Here is a 26,898-nt window from a genome sequence, read left to right as displayed (position 1 = left end):
CATTGCTTCTTATGAAAAGTTACAAACTGTACTCTTCAGAAAAATGTCCTCCCTCTCTGCAAATTTCTTCTGGTTGAGTGATTATAAAAGACTTAAACTGTATTTTACAAAGAGAACTTTCTGTGACAGAATTCATTTGTAGAGCTTAAGAGGTGACAAAGTGTTGAAATTGTGTAAAATAGAATAATTTCTTTTTGGTTTAGTGTTTCACCTTACCCTTTTGGTATGTGCCACTTTATGTGCATGACATAAAACACAAAATCAGTGTTTAAACTTTGAGACAAATATTTTATTTTCCCGAGTTTAATGTGTGCTTGAGCACTAATGGGTTTATCTGAAAGCCATTGTTTGAGAGCCGCTGGGTGAAAGAAAAAGGTAGAATTATATTCGAGTTTGCAGAATGTTGTCCTCTTTTCTCTGTTTCTGGCGATGTCACACTCTCACACGCCATCAGCTACTGAACAGTGCATTTGTACAATAATTGTCATTCAGAGTCATCCTGGATTACATTGGCCAAGCTTTGACATGAAAGGCACAGATTTGAATGGATCACAAAGGATGCAAAATAGTTGAAACTGTAATAGAGGTCCCTTGAGAACACTTAAACAATAACCTCTATAGATGTAGCCACACATGAAGGTTACATGGTTGTCGCCTCATACCAGAGTCACATCAGAAAAGTATCAGGCATATTGTATGAGTTCTGTGTGTGTTGTGGCTTTCCTTTTGACCCAAAATTAATAATAAATCGAGTGTTTCCTTCTCTAGGTGTCTTTGTGACTTCAGTGGAGGAGGGTAGAGCTGTGTTTGGTAGGAGCCAAGGGCGAGCGGCTTGTCATGTCAGGAGTATTAATTTATGATTTCCATCCCAGCTTCTGACCTCTTCACCTCCATTAGAATGCAGCCTTTGTAATTTCATGGTTAATATTCAATAGCCACTTGTCCCCTGCGCCCGCTTTGTGCATGTGAAATTTCTAGAGGGGGTGTGTATCATTTTTTTGATTTGTTGGGTTTGTGTGTTTGCGCATGTTTGCGTGCGTACATGGAAAAGGAAATTAGGGTCGACTACAGTGTGGCTTCCTGCAAAACAGTTGCAGATGTCCAGAGATGTCCTCTGTGTCTCTATTCCCTCTGAGGGGCTTGAATTGCCTCTCTGTCTAACCTGAGTCATTTGAATCGCCTCCCTCATGCACACACTTCTGTTTCTCTTTCATGCACACACATCTACAAGAATGCAGGCACACACACAATCGTACAGTAGCTGACCTCTTTTGCAGGCCTTTGCCTCAGAGCCAAATTCTGATCCTGGTATCAGTGAACTCTACACACAGTCTACAAGAGACAGAGGCCGGCAAACATTTCACACCCTGTGGAGAGCACACACGTGTACACACAAGTACCCAGGCACACAAACACACAGGAACAGAATTGTTTTCAAGAGACCTATTAACTGTTGGCCACTTGCAATAAGGAGAGGGAATAAAAAGGGAGGAAAGATGAAGGCAAAGGAAGAAAATCTCAAACAGTAAAAGTCCCCTGCATTTCTCCACACATTGATGTATTGGCCTGAGCACACATTCCTACTGAACAACTTTGGCAAGCCTTTAAAAAAACACATTAAAAGGCTCTGTTCTGCATGAGCCCAGTTGTTGCTCTGTTTTCTCCCTTTTTCCCCCTGTTTTCTCTCCACTCGCGTTCAGCTCAGAGACAGCTAATCTGCATGGGTTATGGGAAAATCTCCAGATGCTAAAAGATGATTGGGACAAAATATTAATGGAGAAATAATAAAACCCAGCAGGGAAAAGATGAGCAACAATGCTGTTAAAAATGGCAGAAAATTACCCTAATATAGATCCACTGCCTCCACCATATGGTTACTTCATTAAAACACTGCATGTGTTGGAGAAACACTCTAATGGCAGCTTTAGCAACATTTTATCCTAATTCTATGTTATTTAGTTTGCTTAATATCAGTGGTTTCGTGCCTAATTTATCTGACATCTACCCACAGCCCTAAAAGATGAGAACAAATATTTCATTGACAGACACCACCTCAATTCCAAATATAATTTTTCAATAGGATTATAGATGCTATTTAGCATCATTGGACAATTTATATTGGCATTCACAATCACAAAAGCTCATAACTAAGTAGTGGTAGGGGTGTGTACCTTTCATAACTTTCATCACAATACTTGCTGATATCACAAAGTCAATATGATTTTTATTTGATTTCAGAAGATAAATGTTTGGTTGTTTGAAGCAGACGTGACATCAGAATTTTAAGATAAAGGTGTATCCATAAGATGACGATATGTATCAATTATAGCTGTAAAAATAACGGGTTAATTTCGATTAATTAATCACAAAAAAAATGTGTTGAAAATATTAATGCTGAATAATCCTGTTCCCGGATCACTGGAGTTCAGGCAGCAATCACAGTTACCTCAGTCTTAACTGCATTCCCTAAAAATTATTCACTGATTCAGTGATTCACTCATCTGCCAAAATTCAGCTGAATTGAAATTTTTACTTATACAGCAAAAATTGATGTACACAATTAATATAGATAAATTAATCACAGAGCAGTGTAACTAATTAGATTATATTAATGTATTCATTTTTTAATCACTTGACAGCCTTAGTATCAATGTTTACACTTTGCATCGATGACTTTTAAAATACATGTAAAAAGATGTTAGTCTGACGGAAATTTTAAAATTTCTTAAGTTTCTTAAGTGCAAGACAGTAGTCATGTAGGGGGGTAAAGAAAGGATAAGTACAGAGAAGCCATGGCAAATATGTTTGAATGTGCAGCCAGAAAACATGGACAGTATCTGACTTGAGAAGAAAGTGATTATTACCAAGCACAGTCATTGACTATATAAAACTCATGGATGTAGCCACAGTGATGTCACTCACTGGTTTGTGGAGTCTTGTTTTGAAGCCTCGAGTATGGCATTTTGGCTGTTGTCATTTTTTTGGGGGGAGTCAGAAGTGAAGGGTGGATCTGACTTAGACTGTGATGCCTTGCAAGACAACCTGTCACCCAAAGCAGCCATGACCTTTAAAATACATACCTTTAAGTCTTAATAAAATGTAAACACTTAAGTTATATGAAATTCTACCCCTGTACAGTTGTCCAGAATGTTGAAATTAGCTATACCAGGCAGTAAACTTGTTATTTCTGCTGTAAAGCTGGGCATTTCAACATAGTGGGTCTATGGTCATTGACTTGTCTCTAAAGCCAGCCTCAGGTGGCCATTAGAGGAACTGCAGGTTTTGGCACTTTCACATTGGTTTAGTTGACTTGGTTGTAGTGGATACATTTCTTGCCTTCTTAATAGTTATGTAAGTGTGCCAAGCGGTGCAGGTAAGAAGGTCAAATGTTTAAATGTAGTTTTGACTGCATCTTGAATTTCGGTAATTCAACACTGTACAGGTGATGAATAAGCAATTCTTTGTTATTATTAGATTCATTTCATGGCATTGCTACATAGATGTTTCTAATAGGCTGGACTACAGTACAACAGGACTATTTATGTAACCATAATGTAATAAGACCTTAATGTAATAAGCTCGTAGTCTATGGAAAAATAAAGAAAGAATGACACATGTAGCCTGGAGTTCACATTGTTTATTCAGTATTAAACTAAGATATTTTAATGTGACTTCCAGGACAGCAATTCAAATTGACATAAAATGGGGGTAGTGTAAACAAAATGACATTATAGTGGACTACAGTCTAGTAACAATTCAGCTGGGCTAGGATAACTTTCAGAGTACTAGCAGAGGTGGCCAGCCCTTTAAATCAAAATCCAAATTACATCTCATAATAAGATAATAAGTCCATGAAAGTCAACAGTTAAAAATTTCTGTAGTCATGGTAATTCTAAGAGAAATACTGATAATACTGAGTATGGACAACATTGAAAGTAAACATGTTTTTTTTTTCAGTAATAGCTTGACTGAGAACAAATATTTCCAGTCTAGTACAGACACAACATCAAATCAATATCTCCAAACCATCTATACAATTCAGATCTAGATCTAAATGTAAGACTGGTGTTCATCTGGGGACTTTCTATATCCAGACACTGTTCTCCATCTCCAGACCAAGCAAGCAGTGTTTTCTCTATCTCCAGACCGCCTCCATCCTCCGCAAATTGTAAAGCACTTCTCAGTATAGACATAAAGTTGTATTTAATGATCAAGTCATAAAATATTATTCCAACATCATGAAATAAAACTTAAATGATGTGTTCACTGTTTTTCAACCCAGACCTTATTAAAACTGTTGTTTCACGTGATTTATGTTGCATAGCACATCCATAGCTGTGGTACTGACAGACTTACCGCACTGCTGCACCTTTCTTGCTGCACTTTACAGTCCATCAGGACCTCTTCAAAAACTCAGGTGAAGCTACTTTTGGAGACCTCACAGGAGGCTCAGACATTTTTAGATCATCTACTGCCAAAAAGAGAGTTGAAATAATATATAATATAATAATGTCTGTCACGGGTAGTTTTTTTCTGTTGACTTTATTCCTCCAGCTACATCTGTGCTGGAAACAGGAATTTGAAAATCAATTCAACATAATAGAAAGCAACATTTGAGACTACAGATAAGCCAGTCTGTGAGCTTCCCATTTATGAAAACTGGATTTATTTTGGTTATAAAGGCCTACAAATATTGCCCCTTTGGACTGAGTTTGTCCAGCAAGATGCTGCAGCAGATTGGTATGAGTCTTGAAACATGAGCTTGAGTGAGTGAGGTTGTGGTTATGCACAGTCATAAATGATAGGAAACAACATATTGTTTGGGTTGTGTAAAAAAACAGTGAACTATTGTTTTAGCTGTAAAATGAGAAAGATACACATGTTGATATTTATTCATATTCCTGCTCTTCTAAAAAGAACAGTTCAACCAATAAATTAGAAATGCATATCTTTCCTCTTACCTGTAGGGTGTTTTATTTAACTAGATGTAAGTTGCAAAATGTTGGAGACATCAGCTGTAGAGATGTTTGCCTTATCTAGAATATAATGGAACTGAATGGCACTTGGCTTGTGGTATACAGCGCAACAAACAAAGAAATACATTTATCAAAATTCAACAGCAATGTCTCTTCCCAGAAATCATGACCTACTCAAGATAATTCACAGACCTTGTTGTGAGCAGTTTTATGTTGGAATATGGTTTTCCGTTTTTACCGAACTACAAGTGCCACCTGTATCACCACACAGGAGGATCTATCTATAACCAGCTTATAGCATCACTGTTTGCCTGGTGTCCATAAGTATCTTCATGTGCAGTGATACGGTTGGTGGATGTAGTTCAGTCGAAAGAAAATAGTTACTACATGAAACTGCTCACAACAATCTGTGCATTATCTAAAGCAGCCAGGTCATGATTTCTGTAAAGAGATATTCCAATTGTTCTTTTTTTTTTTCTCCAAATGTATATTTTGGCACTTAAGTAGAGTGCCATCTAGTTCCATCAGAGAAGGCAGACATCTCTGCAGTGGATTTCTCCAAAACTCAGTAACTCATACCAAAAGATTGATAAATAGCACTACAGGTAAGAGAAAAAAAATGCATTTTAAAATTTTGGGGTGAACTGTCCTTTTAAAAAAAAAAAGTAGTTTGATGAAAGTATACTATTGATTGTAACACTGGAGGCCAGTTATGCTAACATTAGCTTGTTAAGCTAACTAACATTTGTAAGCTCATTTTTTAATTTGTCATGAGAAAGGTTGGGTACCAATATCCAGTGCCAATATGACTCCGTTTCCTATACAACCAGTACCTCCTGGACTGAATCACAATGCAGATTTTGGTGCATCATTCCGGTGCCAGATTTTGTGTACAGTGAGTGTATGGTTGCAAGAGAGAGAGGGAGAGCACGCTCGTGTGTGACATGGTGCGTGACAGTGAGGCTGTGGTCACCAGAGCAGAGATTGTGTAGTTAAACGTGCCAGTACATTGTGTGAACAGTTTAGGCTTTTAGTCAGTGAATAAATGTTGCAGCTCCTCAAGACCCATGTTAGCCCTGAGGTTAGCGAGTGAAGTTAGCCTCCCATTGGAATCTGATTCCCTTGGGGTGGACTATTAAGATGGACTAGCTATTCTATTGAATTGCCAATTGAGCCCCTCCTACACAAGTAACAGAAAACTGTCTGGCTGCTCCCATTAGTTTCAGAGACATTTACCCCAACTCAACATTTATTTTGCTGTTATTACTACAGTAACTGTTATTAGGTTTGAAATTACTTCATGTTGGTTAGGTTTTATTTGTTATGTGAATTTGTTAGGTCTGCACCTTGAAAGTCAGAGATTTGGATCATCATTTGGAGACCCTCAGTTTACTGAAAATGCTTCAAGTCAGGCAAATGTTTTTTCTTCTGTGCAGTGTACTTCTGGGGAAATTTGGTCCCCAGATTTTGCTATGGAGTGAGTGCTCTTGACTTTCAAGCTACTTTTTGGTACAGGGAGCTGTGGACATGCAGAAAGCTGCACGGAGGAGGATAGAGAGGAGACTTTCTGCTTAGAAGCGGGGAATATATAGCTCATGACAACGTAATACGACACAGTCTCTGGCTTTTGTTTGATATCTAATGTTGGCAAAAAAATTATGCTGCCCATTAACGACCCAACGTTAGCACCGTTAACCGGTTTACTATAGGACATAAGTGATGAAATCACACTAAATGTCCTTTTCAAACTTTAAAGCTTTGTATGTATAACAAAAAGGAAGCTTAATATACGTATTGAACAGCCAAATCCGATTTGCATGATTCTGAGTCAGGCACAGCCCTAGAATTTGCCAATATTGTTTTAAATTTACTCATATTCATTTATTTTAAGTTAACTGTTAAGAGTTATTGTGTTGTTCAATTTCAGGTTCAAAGTTGCATTCGCAATCAAAAAAAGCTCTTCTTTGATGTCATTAACATCCTTTTGTGCTTTATTTTTTTGAAGTATTGGTTTGGGCACCATTAAGGCACCAGTATTATATTATCACCAGTATTGGAAAAAATACAAACAATACTTAAGAGTAGTCATTACTGACCTCTGTTGTTAACAAACCAGTGTTTTTATTTGGGTTTCAAACTCGTATGGGTTTGTTTTGCACAACCCTCAGATTTATGTCCACAGCTGCTACTCTTGTTTTTGTGACTAAGTTGGTCTGGTGACAGAGAACATGTCCCTTGAAGCAACATTGTCAGAATCTGCATGTGGGATATGTTCTAAACCCAAACAAATGACATTGTTATCACATCTATACACAACATTATATAATCCAGTTCTCCCTTCATAAGTCTCTCTGCGCATTAAACAAATTGCATTCTTTTCCAGGGCTCTCCAGGATTTTGTCTCAGTTGACTTAGAACATATGTCTAAATTTGAAACATGTTCAATCTGATATAAACAGACATGAAGAGTCATTGTATCTTTTCAAGCTGATTTCCAAAAACTTGCATTTTCTGTTTCATTATCTGGTGGATTTACAGCCTTAGTGTATATTCATAATCAACAGTGTTTTGTTTCAGCCCTTAAAATAGGGTTTAACCAACCACAGCCACATTAGCATAGCAAAGACCCTTCAAAGTACAAGTAAGTGTAGAAACTAAGGTCCAGTAAGAGGAAAAGTCTTTGGTATTTCCAAGGGGAAAAAAGGATTGCACAAACAGTATTTTATCAGAGAGGAGGAGATTTGTATCAAGTCATTTTAAAATGCACAACAGATCAAGGTGACATCTCAAGAGGTATTGGGTTGGAGAAGGTATGCATCTGAGCAAAGGAGAGTGCAGGGCCCGTTATCAAAAGCGTACCATTCATACTACGAGCATATGGATCTAACTTAGCATAATGTCGTGAGATTTTCACTCAAGGAATTAAATTAGATGTTGAGCGATGTCTGCTGAACAGAGAGCCCGGCAAAACCCGATAACACAGAAATGTGATTTTCACATTAGAGGAGAAATGCAAATATCTTAACTAAAATCTACAAAACAAGGATTAATAGAGATTTGGTAAAGGCGAGGAATCTACTTGAAAATTCAGGCCTTAAGCTAAGCCAAGGCCATTTGTTGACATAGCAAGAACAAAAAAGAAAAAAGATTTTTTTTTTTTTTGAAAGAGATGATGCCTTCCAATACTCTACCAGTCCTTTACCTGTTCTGATCATTCAGACAAGGAGGAATTCACTGAATGCAGCTGAAGCTCCTCCATACAAACTGTATGAGTTAACATGATGTGAGACATTAAACGAGGAGAGACTTTTTTTATAAAGAACTCTCTCCCTTCACATGTTAGAGTCGAGAATATGTCCATGACCGATGCTATCACCCATTTGTTCTGATGTCCATCGCTTACAGTACTCATTTAATGGGACCCATCTTCAGGCTGATGCATGACATGCTCATGATTCTTCTCTGAATAAGTCCGTTAAGTGAGATGCATACTGTCGAAAGAAGTTTGTAATATTGCCACAAGCCACCATTAATGTTTTCTCTATTTTGTATATTGTAACAAGGACAAAGACAGGGGTGGATCCAACATCCTCTGCTAAGGGTGTGTGTGTGTGTGCGTGTGTGTGTGTGCGTGTGTCACAAAGGCCACTGTAAGCAATCAAACTGGAAGACTTTAACCTTGCCAAGGACAGGAGGACAGACTACATTTCTACTGAGATCTGAGCGTCCATTTTCCCATTATGCTGCTGCTCTTATCTACAGAAACACTAAAATCCGGTTAAATGGAGCCATTTTCTCATTTGCCTTTGGAGGTCATTTTTCATGCTTGGAGAACTCCAGTCATCCAGGCAGCACAAGGGGCTCCATTGTAATAATAGCTTGTTCTGTGAGGGTCCAGAGGCCCGGTCTGCACAGCCTTGTGGAACCACAGCTGGAACTCACTCTGCACTGTGTAGCAATGGGCCGACAGCAAAGACAAGGCAGGGAAGCTACTGTCCCATCGTTTGATCAATGAAGGAGGGAAGAATTCACCAGTGACTGCTCTCGGCAAACCTTGTAAGAAACATCAGGCATATTGTGAAGCCAACTAGGCCAGCCAATATTGTGTAAACCACAGAGCCCAGGCAACAAAGACCGCGTGGAGCACTTCTCGGCTCTGATAAGGCACTGGTTGAAGCTGTTCCCGGGCTCATGGGAGTGTGAAGCAGACATGTACTTTGCCCCCTGTGGTGGTGGCTGGGGCCCTCAGGAGGAGAAGCAAAGGCTGCAGCACTCCATGCAGATCTCCAGGCAGTCTGCAGACTCACAGCAGGCGTCGATGATGCCGCAGTCCATGTCGCAGGGCAGGTCACAGTCGCCACACTCCTCTGACGCACAGCAGCAGCAGAAACACGAGTCATCCCCGGCACAGGAGCCGCAGGTGGCGCAGTCCAGCACGATGTTACAAAGAGTTAGGAACTCACAAAAGAGGCAGGCCAGAATACAGTGAACACAGCAGTCTGGAGAGAAAGAGAGACAGACAGAGTGAGACAGTTTGTTAACTTTAACTATTCATAATTTTTTTGTGTTACTTTTGTATTCTTTCTCTCTTTTATCCAAATATTTCCCTTCTCTATGTGCTGTGGCAACATTACCTGTGCATTAGTCTTACGCCACCTTAAACTTGTTATTTTAGCAAGATTATAATGGTCATACATATTTATTTCGCAGTAGTCTCTTTACTAATCCAACCAGGACATACAGGAGATATGTATACAGTATTAAAAACACAAATATTTCAGAATAAAACAACTTCAACTGGCAGAGTTGTAAGTGTGACCTCCCTCTCCATTTAATATGTCTTGAACTCAATTGGGCGGACGGATAATATGAGATTTACAGTACAAATCTGCTGGTATACCAGAACATTATTTTATGAAACTTCAAGGTAGTCTGGCCAAGAGAGCTCAAGCGGTGCTACATGTAAAGTGAGGTCTAACTAAATATTGACTTTATTCTGAAAAAGCCATTTTGTTCTGACTTAAATAAAATATGCACAGTGCTGTATGTATCATGTCAATAAAGCTAATTGAGAAATTAAACTGAGTCAGAAACAGTGGCAATGCAGTCACTGTGATGGGTCAGAAATCATGAGACATGATGGAGTAATAAGTTAATAAGAAAATATTTTTCTTCAGAGACCAAGGACTGCCAATGTCCTGGTGGCGTTAGCACACTAACTTACCACATTTGCGCTTTTAAAGGGAGTAAAAAAAACGAATTTCTGGTTTTACCAAATCTCCCTTAGTAATAAGACTGTTCTCTTTACTTCTCTGCTCAACCACAAAATCGCTCTCCTTTCTGTTAAGCGCTCTTTGTCAGTATTAGTCACGTAGAAGACATAACAGTCTGTACTTTTAGTGTTAGTTTAAAAAAAAAATCTGAGGCCTCTTTCACCATATAATAGTTACCTTCAGTTGAGAATAATAAATGCTTGAGCTGCACAATACTTTTATTTTTAAAATGTCATTGTGATGTCAACTTGCCACCAAAAAGATTGTGATGTTGACTTTGATTCTAGTAACATTGTATCAGATGCAATTGATCTTTAGGCACTACTTTGTCTGATCTGGGGATCTTCTGATTAGTCAGATTAATCTTTAGGTATGTCAGTGAGGTTTATAATATGAGTGCTGTTGTACTTCTCTGAAAGGTTGAAGCAGAAAAGCATGGCAAGATGAGTGCATAGCAGAGAACAACTGGTGCCTAAGAAAAAAAGAACACAGCAGCCATCTGGCAACATTCTCAATACAGGAGAGACAATTTGGCGCAAGCTCAGGTACTGTGCAAGTCTGAGTCAAGAACAAAGTGCACAGTAACATTCAGCCCGTTGTCACTCCATGCTCATCAAATACTGCCACTTTGTCAGTAATGTCGGTGTCAGGTTTAGGCTCCTTTGGTGGTGATATGATATGCTCTAGGTGGCATCAGTTTGTATAACTTTCATAATGTAAAGAGCTGGAGAGAGGGTGGGAGGTACAGTAGGTGTATGGGTCCAACAAACCATGGACTTTCACCCGAGAGCCCGCTGTTTACTTCCCGTGTGAATGTTAAGCCAAAGCATGTCTTTTTCTAAACCTAACCATGTACTTTTGCTGCCAAAACCTAATGACGTAAACCTAACAACAAAGTGTTTTACATTATTGTAAGAGTATTTTGAAAATGACTATACGCACTTAACAAGCAGAAACTGAATATTTCCTGTGGGAACAGAAGTGTGTATTGAAAACATAGATTGCATTATAACAAACCTAAATGGACATGTCATTTCTCAATGTCCAAAAAAGACGCATGAGGGTACCTAGTGGGTCATATTTAGATATTACTGTCCACTGACAAAGTGGCAGTGATGTCGCGTTGGGATGCGACTGTTGTAAATTTTGTTTATTTATTGCAAGTAATATCATTATCGTGATATCAAGTGACGTTAGATTAAATTTTGCTTATATCTTGGAGCTTTAATAAATACCACCATTTGTAGTTTGCCATGGATCTAGCCTGCTTACTTTTTAAGACCCAAAGGTTGACACAACCACTCAAGCCATGACAAGAGGTGATGAAACAAACCTGCATTTCAAAGCAGGGGTGGTTAAAGGAATGACACTATCAATACATTTAGACATTTTCCAACCCGATGAGTTTCCTCTTTGGGTTGTAATTAGCCATTAAGACTTTTAAATCCATTTAACATTGCACATTTTTGAGCTGGTATGAAATACATTCTTCAACTCACCTCTGGGCTGCTCCTTTTGTTGTATGTTATAAAGCACCGATGCTAAAATATGGCAAAACTGTACATATTCCAAAAAGCAGTGATTTCTATTACTGTTTTTTATTTTGGTCAGAAAAGATGTGCAAAGAATTTGGAGCCTCTACTCAAACCAGACATGTGGAATGAAACTTTTAACCTGGTTAGCCATCCCTCCCCCTCCTGCTGCCCTTAGCCCCTCCGTCAGTGTCTGTATCTCACCGTCCTGCGCCTCTGTGGGAATCTGGGAGCTGTTGCTCTTGGAGCTGCTCTTGCTCCTCTTGCTGCTCTGGGAGGTGATGGAAGGGTTGGACTGCAATTTCTTGGTGTGTTTGGGTCCTGCTGAAGAGGATGAGGAGGTGGATGAGCCGCCTCTTGGGAGGGAGCCAAGCTTAGGATGCTCATGTGGGCCCCCGTTCCTGACCCCGTTGGACTGGAGGGTGTGCGTGTGAGGTGTGTGCGTGTGATGCGGACAGTGCGTGTGAGGGGAGTGTGTGTGCGCATGGTGCTTGGCTCCGTTGCGTACTTGGCTGCTGGGCTGCGTCCGACATGGTTGGGTGTGGTGGATAGGCGTGGATCTTGCTGCTGGTTGAGCTGGGGAGGGACAAAAGTACATTTATTTACAAGTCAGCATTTTTAAAATTCAAATCTACTCAGTTCAGATTAGTTGTGTTGCTCGAGTTGTTCTGTTTACATCATATTAATGATAAAATGCTCTCTACCAGTTAAATCATACACATTGTGTTAACCCATCACATATTGTACGGTTGTTCCTGTTTTGATCCTGTGTGTCCCACACTGACCAACAGTGCTTTCACTGTCCATACGGGCATGTGATTTTAGAAAACATGGTCCTTAAACCATTTATATAAAACATATTATTGGGATTGAAATGTTTACATAATGTGTGTGCTGGCTCACCAAATGTGTGAACAATGCAACTGATGACTGATCAGCTCTGAGGCAGCGTCTGGGCCCCTCTCGGTGTGTGTGCATACTTGTGCTGATGCAGCGTCATGGAGAGGTAGGCTCTGGGAAACTGAGTCCAGTTACAAAGCCCACCCAAAAGGCAATGGCTCATGGGAGGAGCTCTTACAGAACTGGCCCCTGATGCTACTTGTCTAGACTCTTACACAACTATACAGAAAAACAGGAAAAAAATAGCCAGGATAAATGAAAACAGTGTGACAGAGGATGAGTGGCGTGTTTGTCTCTGAAAACAACACTAGGTCAAACCCTAGCATATGGTTGGAACTTGTATGAAATGCTACAGGGCTTTTAATTTGAAATGAATGCTTTTAATTTGAAACAGGAAGTTAGTTACTGTACTCATTCAGTGATAGACTTTTGCTCTTACAGCACTGGTCTTTTTGTTGCGATCCAGCCCAAACAGTCATATATACATCTTAAAATTAAGGACAATACACATAGACACCGTCATACTGGGAATGAACCTGCTTCCTCTGGAGCTCTACCCACCGATCAACTCCTTTTGCTTGATTCAACACTTCTCACCTCCTCAGCTCTGGTCGGGAATGATTGCTCCTGCATAAATGGTGGGGGCTGTGCAGCCATCATGCCACCATCTGAGCCAGCCAATTTTTCTCAGTGGCCACTGCAGCAAAAAAAAAATCCCCTGCAGCCCAAAAAGCTTTTTCCTTGTATATCATTAAAAGACATCTTTGTAAAACTATTGACAGGACACCTTGAACAGAAAACAAGGGCAATTATAAGTATTTCTATTCTGAATTTTTGATCCATGATAGTTTTATATAGGTAAAACTTTTCTCAAGGTAAGAAAAGGGATTTAAAAATCTGTGACAACATCACAATGTAAAATCTATGAGCTAAGCGTAAAATTGCCACTCAACATATTCCATGGGCCACATACCGCAGAAGCAAACCCAGACATCTGAAACTGAAAATCCAATTACTTTATTATTCTAGTAGGTTTATTATTCTTGATTTGTATTTGCTATATTATGAATTTATATGACACAAAATAAAACTGACTCTTGGCATCTTTTTATTGATATAATATTGCCAGTATAAATTTTTTTTCTTACCACAACCCTATACAACATTTGAAGTATGTAAAAACCACTTTAGAAGCATGCACATTCATTAATCTCGGCTCACTTTACCAACCGGTATATTTTACCTCCAAGTGCTATCAAGGACTAACTACTCAGAGAGCGAGATGGAGGCAGAAAAGCACACCCTCGCTGCCAAACCAAACACGCACCCTGAAAAGAAGAATGAAATGGAGGTCTGGTTTTTATATATTATGGTAGCATTTAATACCATCCTACCTAGGCCCTAAAAATTTTTGTGACCTGAAAGCATCTGGTGTGGAGAGGTGTGGTGAGAATTGACGGGATGGGTAGAGCACAACAGAGCCACAGAAAACCAAAGCCGTACCTCTCAGATGCACACAGTCGAACTGGGAGGCAAACAGAGTGTGGTCCTGAGCTGTAGCTATGAAACACGACGGGCAATAAAAGCGTCCGTTCGATAACCGCTCGGAGACAGATAACCCATCTAGGCCTGTTTTGATTGGCCGACGGCCGCGGTCAAACAACCAATCCAGTGTTATTAAAGATTCTTTCATTCAGCGTTTTCTAACTTTGCTCCAGATGTTTGGCAAGCTGCGGGGCCAGTGCGTGTCTGTGTGCATTAGTGTGTAGGCGTGCATACATGTGCAGGGCCAGTAAGAAGAAGCCATACTTTCTCCTCGAAAGTATGTCAAAAGTCAATACCTGCTGCTCTGCTGTGTTATGTCTCTCTCTCTTCCTCTTTTTCTTTCTTTCTGTCTCTCTTTCTTATTGCTCTCCTTTTGCACAATGCTGTATTTTAACACTCAGAGCTGGCCAGGATGTAGGTCGGTAAGAAAAGAGGGGGATTAGAGAGAGGGGAGGGAAGCTGTGTGCAATTTTTCTGTATTCCCTCTTGGTCTAAATTGTCCAGGGGATTGTGAGTTGTTGAGAAATTCATACTTCTTGTGAGTTTGTGGTGTGTGTGTGTGTGTGTGTGTGTGTGTGTGTGTGTGTGTGTGTGTGTGTGTGTGTGTGTGTGAGAGAGAGTGAGTGTATGAACACAGTACATAGGCGGATCTGGCAGGCAAACAGACAGACGGAGAGAGACGGGGAGTCAGGACTGTCTCCAAACAGAGCTTGAGGTTAGGCCTACACACACACTAACACACACACACACACACACACATATATGCAAGCAAGAACACGTGCAGACACACACTTATGCACACAAACACACACACTTATGCACACACACACACACACACACACAGAAAAAACACAAGGTCCCTTTGTCTGAGATGAAGAAAGTAAGGGAGAAAGATGGAGCGAGAAAGAGAGAAACAAAGTCGATGAAATGGGTTGCTGCTTGTGCATATTTGGACCAGGAAGATGCATGGGTGTGACTCATAAACACAATGATTCAGCAGTGGGAGCTAGTTAAAAATAACAGCAAATAAAGAGTCAAATGACTTACATGATGAGACTGGGAAACCGCAGAATGTGCGTATGCAGTGCTACCACAACAGCATGGAGCACTGGGGGTCTTGCAACCTATGTGATTTCTGTATGTACATGTAGGTCTGTGCAGATGTGTTGGACCGGTGAGCGAGCACGAGTGAGTCACCATCAGTTGCAGCAGTACACACACCCCCCATTCACACACCCTCCACCTCTTCCTTCTCTCCTGGTGTCTCTCAGCTACCCTGTACTTACACACCTCCCTCCCAAACCAGAGATCTGCTGTTCATCTCTCTCTCTACTTATCCTCTGTCGGAATGAGTCACCAGGATGACTATGAACTCTGTCTGTCTCTATTCCAGCTGCTTTATCCTGCCGTCTCCTCTGGTGCAGTTTTTCTGTCTATGTAGGTTAAAGTGTTGAAAGTGTTGAAATGTCTGAACTGTACACATGAAATTATGCAGAATAAATGCAGATATATGCAAGATATATTTTCACCGGACCAAATTTGCACTCCCAAATGCAAATATGTAAACAACACAGATATTCCAAATCATCAAATAGTGCTTCTTTGTCACTGAACCTACACGTCAAAATATGAGATGTTAGGTACCCTCCTGTATCACTTTTGGACATTCAGGGATGGCGTGTTAATTTACGCTTGCTACAAGCATTGTGTCTTTTCAAAAAAAAACTTACAATGTTGGTTAAAATGCTGCATTTAAACATTTTTTTCTCACTTTTCCAGATTTAGGTCAGTGGTTCCCAACTGGTGGGTTGTGGTCCAAAAGTAGGGCCATTCTGCAGAATCATTCCAAGTGACTTGTGAACACACTTTATTCTGAAGTACGGCCTACAGACTTTGTCAAGGCCCTCATTTATAACATCATCTTTTTTTTTTTCCAGTACAGCAACTATTCTGTTGCCCTGGTCTTGGTATTATTTGGCCTATAAACATGCTGTCCATTTGTCAGCTTTTTTATGTCACTGGTCTTGAAGCAATAATATACACTTTTTGCTTTATATTTACTATGTTTCAACTAATTGCACTTAATTCTAACTTGTAAGCCCATATGTTTAAATATTTTGAAATACGTTGAATATGTGGGAATTTATTCTCTGTGTGGACCTTAAACCAATGACTAAAGAGAAATCTGGACTCTGTGGCTTGACCAGATGGGAGCCACTGGTTTAGGCAACAAAAGCATGTAGTTACACTGTAAAAAAATAAACTATTTGTTTTAACTTAAGAAAGTCAGTATACGGGCTGCTTTACAATTTTATGGTGACAGAATTTATAGAGAGAAGTTGAATCAATACAAAATTACCCCAATCTGTATTCTTCTTTTTAAGTTTTAACAAACACTTTACTCTTATGGTTTAAGTTTATATGTCATGTGCCATACATCACTAGTGTAGCATGCTGCACTAACTACAAAATTAGGTGGTTGATAAGATTACTCCATTGACATTCTCCCAGGTGAAAGTCTGAGTTTGTTTGATCCATCCACCACCACTTCCTCGCTGCCTATATGGACTTTTGCACTCTTTATACAATGTAAGTTGCTGGTGGCATAAAAAACTGCCACTGCCCGGTGCGTATTATATCCACTGTGAAAGGTGTGCGTTGGTGTTACATGTCGACATCTACTGACGAAGCAGTGTCATTTGTTGCCTGGCAGCAACCCAACTTGGTGTGTATTATACTGCTGGAAAGGTACCTTTGTGCGTCGGTCTGTAGTGCCAAGAACACTGAGAGTTGGGGGTGAGAACAGGCTGATGATACACAAATGTACATAAATGCTATTGTGCATTATTTAACACAACAGAGGCAAAGCATGTGGGTGTCCAACCAGATGTTTTATGCTCTCTTTAAACACTGAAGCAAATGTAGATCACTTGCAGTGTAATTGTTTGTCAATAAGGGCATATGCCATTAATGATAAAAATGAAGAATGTTGTGGGCTTGGCTTGATTGGCACAAAAGTAGTTAAGTTTCACAATGTTTGCACAACATTTCAAAATCCTCTAACCATTTTGAAGTGCCTGTAAAACATTCAGCCCAGAAACATCTTACCCACTGACTCCCTTCTGGGGTTTTCTTGCATAGCTGTTTTTACTTGCAGGCCAAAAGTGTCAACTACCAACGCTGTGAGAATGGGAAAATGATAAGTTGCCGCTGCAGTTTTCAATGAAATTTTCCCACATTTTGGCTGCCACACAGAGCTTCAACCAATACTGCGGTGTTAATTAGGCTTGTTTAGTTGCACTCACTCACTACATTGAAAAAGTCATGTGAACACAGAGTTCAGTCAGATACACAAGACTGCTGCTTTAAATTTAGATGTGAGTAAGGCAAAGTTGTGACTCACTTTTGACTTGAATAAAAACTTCATTCTTGTAACTCTCAGTGAAAATCCATCCATTATCTAATTTACAATAAAAAAATGATTCATAATGTCATTTTTTGTGTGTTTCAAATTGCAATAAGGTGTCAGAGTGCATAAAATCAGAATAGTGCTTGTTTCAAGAAAAAAGGTGCCAGGATGATCTGTTGGACCCCTCTATAGAGGTCTGGGGCTTAGCTCCAAATGTCTTCAAATCCTAAAAGCGCCCCTGCGTACACATGACCTGTGCACGGCTGCTGCAACTGGATTTGTCTTGTTTTATTGATTTTTATCTAATAAATATTATTGTTTGTTTAATAAGTGGCCCCAGGCCTCCTGTCATTTTACAAAAGCAGCTCCCAGGCAAAGCAAGTTGAGCATCCATGATTTACATTAATCACTTTTAATATCTGACCATTCCAATTAAAACTGCAGAGTTTAACAAAGTGCCTTTGTTTAAAATCTTTCCTCAACATTTAAGTTATAAAGTTCCATTTGATCTTTTTTTAAATGGTAGTATTACTTATACACTTTTCTGTATAACTTATGTATCTGGCTCTGGATGAAACAGTAACTTTGGTAGATTGATGATGTCACTGGTGCTGCAACATTTATGGTGTGTTTTGCTATACTGTGTATGTGCTGCCAGGTTAAAGATACCAAAACCAACAAAAAGTCCCACACCTTGTCAGTATTTGAAGGCTAATGTGAAATATTTTCCTGGTGTGTATTTTATATGTAGAGCACATACAATATGATGTATATACAGCATCACAATTAGCAAACTTTACCTAACAGACAAAATTAAACACATCTTGGTACAGAAGGCAGGTCAGATTTCATTGTGAGTGTTACAGTGTTAAAAGCACATGTTTGAGTTAATTTTTTGGTTCAGTTGTTGGAGCTTGTTTTGGCCTCTGAGGGTGAATGAGAGAGCTGCTCTTCAAGAAAAGCAGAGTAAAAAAAATCTTTGTTAAGTACTTTAGGAAGTTTTGAACCCAATAAATCCTGATGATTGCAAACAATCACTGAAACTGAAAATCATCAGTTTCTGTTTTTAAATAGCAGGTAAATTCACTATGAAAAAAGTAAGTAACTTAAATTATAATTTTTGATATTGCCATGCAGACATTTCAGGCAGGATGCCTACTTCATTGTGCATCTGTCCTAAAACGTTTTTTTGTTGAAATATTTAAAAAAAAAAGCAAGCTGAAGTAATGTCCTAGTCTTACTTAAAAAAAAAGAGGGAAAAAAAGCCTGAATTACCAATCCAGCACCCAGTCTTAAATGTGCAATAGTGAGTCCAGTATGTTGCCTATATTTTATATTAACTGCAAATTTCTGAGATTCTCTTTCACCTGTAAAGTCTTCATAGAATAGCTTAAATATAATCAAACTACCTCAGTACTCAAAGGATCGACTGATAGCAAGTTGACTGATGTGTTCAGGCCTGCACATGTTTGCGGAAGAGCCGTCTCAATACTAGGAAAAACACAGCTGTGCATGGGCATTAATCTTTAGTATTTTGTTTAGAAATTTGCCAAAGTGCATTTCTTTGTTTTTGCATGAAAACATGAAACATGAAACGAACTGACGCAAAACAACAACTTGCCCAATACCCCAAAGTTCTGGGAAAAGTGTTCAATTTTTCTTGTGGTTTTCTGACAGTCAGAAACACTATTTATTCCCTTTGACCCAGCTGTTGGAAAAGCACTTCACTTTTTCTTTTGTAACATTTGACTCATTTGTGTGAATTTCACCTGACAAATGAATGGAAATAGTGTGCAAATATTTCTAGGAGAGGGTTCGGCCTGTGTTTTGAAGGAAAGAAGAAAAGGCAGCAGCCTTGCAGGAACATCATGACACACAGCAATACTAATCCCTGACCTGAAGCATCAGCCAACTACCTTGTCCACACTTGACCCCTGTGACATCACCACAACAGCCCGACTTTTTCAGCACTGTGTCACCCTTATCTTACTGACAACAAAGTCACGGTAAATTCAGAGGAAGTCGAGGTTGACTGAAAGAAAAGGAAAGAGAAAATTAGGGCAGGGGAACAGAGATGGAAAACAGTCTCAGCACAGTGACTGGTCTCTAATTAAAGGCAATGTTACAGTCCTGTTAGATTTCCCACCAACATCACACTGCACACTCCTCCCCTTTGATGACAAGATAATAACAAACAGCCCCACTCAGCATTTCCCTTACACTCCATGCCCTCATTCACACATGCATCCAAAAGTCTTCTATCTGGTTTATGTTATGACCTCATTTAGTGAAAACAATTCAAACTGATAAAATAAACAAAGTGGAATCGTCAAAAACGCTACCGTGATGAATTACACGTGTCAGTGCCGTAAGCTGTTAAACATCTGTGTACACGTGCATCCCGCTGCGGCCGTGACGTCAGAGACTGCAGCGTGTTTCATGACATCACTAACATGGATGTGTGTGCTTGTGTTCACACACTCACATATGTTAACAGCTCTCCCTGCATATTGTTCTCAGACAGCTTGTCACAGGCCCAGGGCCAGACGCATACTATAGCTCTGATGTCATCACTGCGAGACGGGGCACACGGGATGAGGGAGTTTTTCTGTTTTTGCTTCTGTTTCCTCACCCTCTCACTCACAAACACTTTGGCACACACATTCACAGATGTCACACAGCCATGACCTCACCGCAGACCTGAGTCACAGCTATTTTGTAACGTCTTCACGCTCATTATGAAGCCGCGGAGGGAGGAAGAGATGATGATTGATTGGTTGCAGATGACACAGACAGGCTGATAAGCAGGCATTCGCTACAAAATTCACCTGGAAAACAGTGAAAGTTTTTGATCTTTTACTGTTAGGTTTAGGTTGTGGTTCAGGTCCCGTGAACACATGTGATTGTGTAAGTTGTGACGGAGGAAGCTATGGATGAAGGGAGGAGGCACATGAACGCAAATGGAAAGCCAGTTGGTGTTTATGGCGGTACATTTTGTCCAAGCCTACTGTAGTTGCATAACGTTTCCCGGCACAGCATATGGAGCTGGTGGGTTCCATAGATTTTATTGGGATGTAAAATAAAGCACAGAGAGGAGAGAAGGGGGCAGAAAGAAAACCAAATCCAAAACCTCTCAAGTCTTCCAGCCTGTGCTTGAAATAGACACACAGACAGGACAGGTAGAGTCACAAACATTGGCTGCAGACAGCAGACATTCACACACCTACTCAAAACACACTGTGTTCACCTACTTATCCACTTCCTGACTGAACTGCTGGTTATTCAGTTACCTCAAACTAGCTATTACCATGGGGCAGGTTTGTGTGTTTGTGCATGTCACCCCCGGCCAGCCCCGGATTCCAGGAAAGAAATGCTAGTTTTCTAGCACATTCTCAGATTTCAGCTTACTCAATCACACCCCATTCACTTACACCATCCCTCTTTTTCTTTGAATGACAGGAAAGACAGATTTAGACCGCTGTGGGGCATTTAAAATTTTTTACAGTGCTTTTAGGTTCGTGGCCGAGCATCCAGACAACTTAGAGTTTTGTGGGTGTTTATTATTGTGAAGCACGGTCTTCTAAGTGAATAAATGACATAGCAGATCTAGTTTGAGAATTAGGTTGAGATTCTTTTAAACGAGAGTGAAAGCAAGAAAAATATATGTGGCGGGGTAATGACATAGCCTACATGCGTAACCTTTGGCGTGGCTACAGAGAGCTGGAGCGACTGCACATCAAGGGGAGTGAAAGAGAGTCTCTCTGGCTGAAACATAACCGTGGGACCTGTAATATGAAGGAGGGGAATGGGTGTTGGCGATTGGTGATATGACTCTGGAAGGAGAACTTCCAGGTGTTGTGACGCTCTACAGTAAATTGAGGTGGAGAGGTGCTGATAGACCCAGTGGGGAGTGTAATGATTGGACAGCTGGAAATTTAGACTTGGACAGCTCGGAGTAAGTAAAACACACGATATGAGAGTCTTTAATCTCAGCTCCTGCAATTCTCTTACTTCAGTACAACAGCCAGCTACAGTAGCAATTTTCTGTTACAGCAGTAAGAGATGTTATTGGAGTGGATTGGTCGAAACAGTTTCACAGATTGCAGTGTGGAGAGCCCAACTTCTGGTTTCTGTTAGAGAAGTAAGAGGACCTCATTGAAAATCACACTGACATTTATGCAAATGACTAAAAATCCAGCCCTGGAACAAAACCATATTCAGCTGTACAATATGCTTTGTGGCTTAGTCTGTATGTCTAGACCGATGACTGCATGTAAAGATGGACAATGCGTCTCCACTTTCTCCCACTGTACAAAAGTGAAGCCAAAATATCCCATGCATGGATCTTGCACTGGTGACGTCGTTTGAAATCATATTCTGTGCTGTAGCGATCTCCGCGTTATCAATTCCCGCCATGCGACTGATCAAAAGCAGAGCCACTGAATGCAAGCACACCAAGTGGCAAACACAGCTGTCAGTCATTACATCACACCAGTTTTCTATAGCATCTTGAAGATACAGCGGTGTGAAGACATATTCGGAAAACATTTAATTCACTTGTTCTTTCAGGTTGGCCCATGCCCTATCCGCTAACACAAAGGGGGTGGGGTTTATGACCTTCAGTGCAGCCAGCCACCAGATGTTTTAGCCTCACTTTAGGGGAGTTGTCACATCATCCATCTTTATTATACAGTCTGTGGTTTAGACAAGAATGGTAAGTTTTTTATATAAGTTGTTTATATCATATTTTAGTTTCAAGCTATTTTTAGCAAACGCCAAACATGTAAAGCTATACAGACAGTTAAGTGGTGAGCTGTGTGAATGGGCAGAGAGGGACATAGTGCATGGACATACTTTTCAGGCATTTTTGCCTATACATTTTTTAAAATGACCTTTTCCTTCAGTTTATTCATGGACAGTACAGAGGTGGTAGGAAATGAGGAGTGCGAGTGATGGATGATATTTAACAATGGTCCCTAACTGGACTCGAACCAAGGATGCTGTAATAACTTGAACTTGACTCTGGGTGGATATTATGGATAAATGGGGGTTGTGCTGGAGAAAATTGATGGGCCTTAGTTCTTATGAAAGCTAACAAATTAATGATTGTTTAAACAACAGCAAGTGCTGTAACCCTAGAAATACATTTGAGTGCACTTAGTTCCAGAAAAAAGTGGAGCCAGTTAGCCTGGATGTGACAGGGCATCAGCTCATTATTGATAAAATCAGATAGCCCTTCTCCTTACACGTTGCTTGGCTTGACTTGGTTTGACTTGTGTGGCAGAGATTTGCATCTCCATACAATGGGGCTACCTGCTTGAAGGTGTGATTTTGCTTGACATCTACCACTTGTTGCTTGAAAAAGGGTGATAGGATAACCAGGGTTGGGAACATAAATATACCTGTGCTGGTACTCTGAATTCAGTACTGGTACCCAGTGGTACCTTTTTAACGTAATTTTCTCTTTCTATCATAGAAAAATTGTAATATTTTAAATTTGTTTATCTCTCCTGCTCTGTTTGGACGCAACTGACAAATTTGTGATATACGAATTTAATAAAAAAAAAACCCACACAATCGCAAAAAGCAGTGATACTAGGTTATCTCTAAATAAAATAGAAAAGAAAATGGACCAGATACACTGAAACTTTGGGCACTGCAGCAGTAATTTTTGGCTCGTTGGGAAACTGACGGAACTCCTTGGCTGGCTTCAGGGCATTTTGTGGCAATTCTGGCTCCTGTCTAAACCGGCAGCTCTGTGGAGTTACGTTGTGTCCTCGGCGAAGCATCCCGAAGCCAGACACAGAATATTGCAGGGAGCTTCCTGGCTTGGGGGCGCTTTGCGGTGCTTTTTGCTCCTGTCTGGACCAGTGTTCATACCCAAATGCTGTCTAAGGTACTGAAATTTGGCCTTTACACTGGTACTTTACATTTCATTAAAATTTAGTCAATTCCCTAAAAGTGCTGAGTTTGGTGCCTAAAGATGACCAGAGATGGCAAAAGGCTATTTAAGCATCACCTTATTGTCCCTGAATGATGATGAAGTCTATCTGATGTCCCACAACCTGCTTGAAGGCAGTTGGGCATGTTTTGACATGATTCCTGAGATGGTCCATCTCCGGTGCGACTCAACACAACTCCATGTGTTTTAAACCAGTAATGGAAACACAATTTGACTCGGTGCAGCCAAAGGGCCAAGAAAAAGCCCTAAGAGACTTTTGGGGGTATTTATTCCATTTTGACCAATACGGAGATGTCCAATAAACCTCTGGTAATTGAAGGAGACGGGTAAATGGAAGTAAATTCCAAAGTGCCAGTCACACCCTCACCTATTGTTGCCATGGTGATACCCTCAAAATCCCAGTCTCAACAGCAAACACACAGAGGATAATATACAAAGAAGAAGAAGAAGGTGAGAAAGAGGAGGAAATGTGTTTCATTTCCAATATGGAGCTTTGGGTGCTTGTGTTCACAAATCCAAAACGTAACCTACTTAGCTGACAATGTAGATATTTCTGTCTGTGTGTATGATTACCTGACCTATTTCTTCAGGGTGTGCAAATGTATTTGTTAAAGGTCAGGACAATGTGACTCATCAGACCAGTGATCGGTAATGGAAACAAAACTCCCACCAGTCTCTTCAAGTGTGTGTGTCTGCGTGTGAATGTGTGCACTATTTACTCACATGTGACACTCTTGTTGGGTGTCGTAAGCTCTGTGTGTGAGAGGCCGCTGCTCCACTTGTCTCTATCATCGCCTTGCAACCTTTCTGGGGTGCCATTTAACCTCAATATGAGGGGCTCAGTATAGGTGTGGGCCACATCTAAAAAAAACCAAACAAACAAAAAAACACAATACACAATTAAAAACAGTTTTCAGCAGGACCACAAAGTTTTATGTTTATGTGAAGTTTATTTTGAGATTCAGGTTCCCAGTTTTCCACAGTGAGTAGCTGCTTTCCATGTGGATATTATCAGGTATCCGCAGCAAGCTGTTTTCCCACTTGTAGTAAACTTGTCTACTCCTATGTCATTTCCCATCCACTAGCACTTAATTAATTTAAACAGAGTAGTTCTGCTGACTTCAACAAAGCAGAAGATTTTGTCTGTATGTGTGTGCTCTGTCCTGAGCTTGCATCTGGAAGCAGTTAAATTCAACCCCTTGGGACTGTTTAGGGGTCTTTGTGCATGCTTGTGAAACCTGAAATCTGTGTGGGTCTATGTGTGTGCAAGGGATGACTGTTTGTGTCAGAGAGTGAATGTATGTGCATTTAAAATGAACACATAAGAGGCCGTACACATAATATACATATAGTAAATATACGTCTGGGTGTTTTATGTGTTCACCGGTATCATGCAGTGCTCTAATGAAGCTGTTGTTATGCACACACACACACACACACACACACACACACACACACACACACCAACACCAACACACATGCATACATACACACTACACAGAGGCCTTCAAAGCAGGGCAGGCTTGGGCCTCTGAGAGGTGCAGACTCATTCCTGGGCAAATGGGAGCCAGCTGGGTTTGATAAACACACACACACACATACACACAAACCAAACCGCGTCCTGTGCGTGGACTCAACACTTCCCGGCTATGTTTATTTACTCTATGCACTCTTGCTCACTTCTCTATCTGTCCTCTCTTTCCTGTCCCCTGCCTCTGCGCTCTTCGTCTCAAGTTCACATTCCCTCCTCATTCTTACAAATAAATTCCTTCACATACTTGGCGTATCTCCATAGAATAATTCCCACTTTTACTGCCAAACATATATAATGTCAATGCAAATGTATTTCAGCTGTAGACAGAGCGCTTTGAGTGAAGTGAAAGAAAATATGTAAAAATAACAGAGGTGGTTTATTTCAACAACAAAGTAAAAACAAAAAAAGTGATTTCTTGGGACGAGAGGAGCAGTTGATAGAATCCAGTTATCTGGTTTTGATATTGTGTTTGTCAAAAAATAACTACTGTGCTGTTGCTTTATTTATTAACGCATGAGTAAATGGCACTTATGGAGGTATCAGGTTAGGCTCATCATTAGCTTATCTCACTCAGCGCCAAATAAAAATGCAAGAACTAATCAATTCACATGACAGAGCCGTCTTTTTAAATGAGGCTGAAATGCCAATATATGCATTTTACTCACAACTACAGTTTAGAGTAAAGTTAGTGTAACTATTGATGCAAGGACCAGTTTTATTCCCAAGATATCATATATGACATCTTAGGGCAAGGCAATATTTCTATATTTTAAGTTATTATCTCTTCATACAATACTAAAAATACAAGATTTACATATTGAGATGCAGTATCTATATCAAAATTAATCTGTGAAATGTTTTTTAAGGTGTTGTAGAGCTGTAGCAATTAGTCAGTTAATCAATTAGTGGAACAGAAAATGAATCAGCAACTGTTTTGCTAATCAATTTCGGTTTATGGCTGTTGATAATGCCCCTTGGAAAGTGAAAACTGAGACTTTCAAAACCAACTAGTATTTGCGGTTTGTCCAGGCAATATCGGGCTACTGTTTTCAATCATTGTAAACTGAATCTCTTTTGACTTTGTAGTAATGGTCCAACAAATGGAGATATCTAAAGATGTAATTGACTCTGCAAAAATGACATAAATATTCAGTAGTATACCATACAATCAATCAGTAAATAAAAGTCATGTTAATCATTAAGGTAATCGGTAATTGCAGCTTGCAGTTAGTTCTTTTTTAGTTGCTCCAGTGTTGTTCTTAACACAGTGGCCTGTAATTGATGAAAATCTGTTATAATCATAACAATATTTTTCTCAAGTTTTCTCATGTACTTGAAAGTGCCAAATAAATAATCACAAATAACATTACCGCAGTGAAATGGAGTGTTTTAGCAACTGATGACAGCTACATATTTTGTTAACTTATTGTAACAGTGACTAACTACCAGGAAGTCATGGCGTGGCCACATGTTTTTAGCAAATTCCTTTATACAATACGTGTTTGTGTGCTGTGTGTATTGTGTATCTGTTACTCACAGAGGGACAGAGACACCAATCCAAAAACTCTGGCCAACTGTGTTTAATTTAGAAAAATTAATTGATTATTGATTGCAATATGGCACTGATTCTATTTTGGCAAACAAGAGCTGCTGCTCCTTTTTCTGCAGTTACTTTGTGTAGCTCAACAGGATGAATATAGTATGAGAGAGTATTACCAACCTGCTGAGTTCTAAGCAGTGTGAGCCCGTCTGAAGGAACACTATCTT

The 26,898-nt window shown here is 39.9% G+C and overlaps 1 protein-coding gene across 3 annotated transcripts in view; it reads right to left on the bottom strand.

The window, feature by feature from the left end:
• Positions 1-3,622: 3,622 nt before the first annotated feature.
• mdfi (MyoD family inhibitor) overlaps positions 3,623-26,898 on the bottom strand; it is a 37,755-nt gene continuing 14,479 nt past the window's right edge. For 2 of the 3 annotated variants that reach the window (XM_088085143.1, XM_088085149.1), the window contains exons 3-5: positions 24,321-24,458; positions 11,986-12,357; positions 3,623-9,475 (exon numbers count right to left, since the gene is read on the bottom strand). In XM_088085143.1, the coding sequence (XP_087941269.1) occupies positions 9,222-9,475; positions 11,986-12,357; positions 24,321-24,458 (764 nt within the window). In that variant the 3' untranslated portion in view covers positions 3,623-9,221. The remainder of the gene's footprint in view (positions 9,476-11,985; positions 12,358-24,320; positions 24,459-26,898) is intronic. The other variant, XM_088085153.1, reaches the window with a different exon arrangement.

Source organism: Plectropomus leopardus, chromosome 2 (assembly GCF_026936395.1).
Source record: "Plectropomus leopardus strain MGB_pleo_1.0 chromosome 2, ASM2693639v1, whole genome shotgun sequence".
NCBI classification, from domain to species: Eukaryota; Metazoa; Chordata; class Actinopteri; order Perciformes; family Serranidae; genus Plectropomus; species Plectropomus leopardus.
This window is presented reverse-complemented; position numbering and strand designations above follow the sequence as displayed.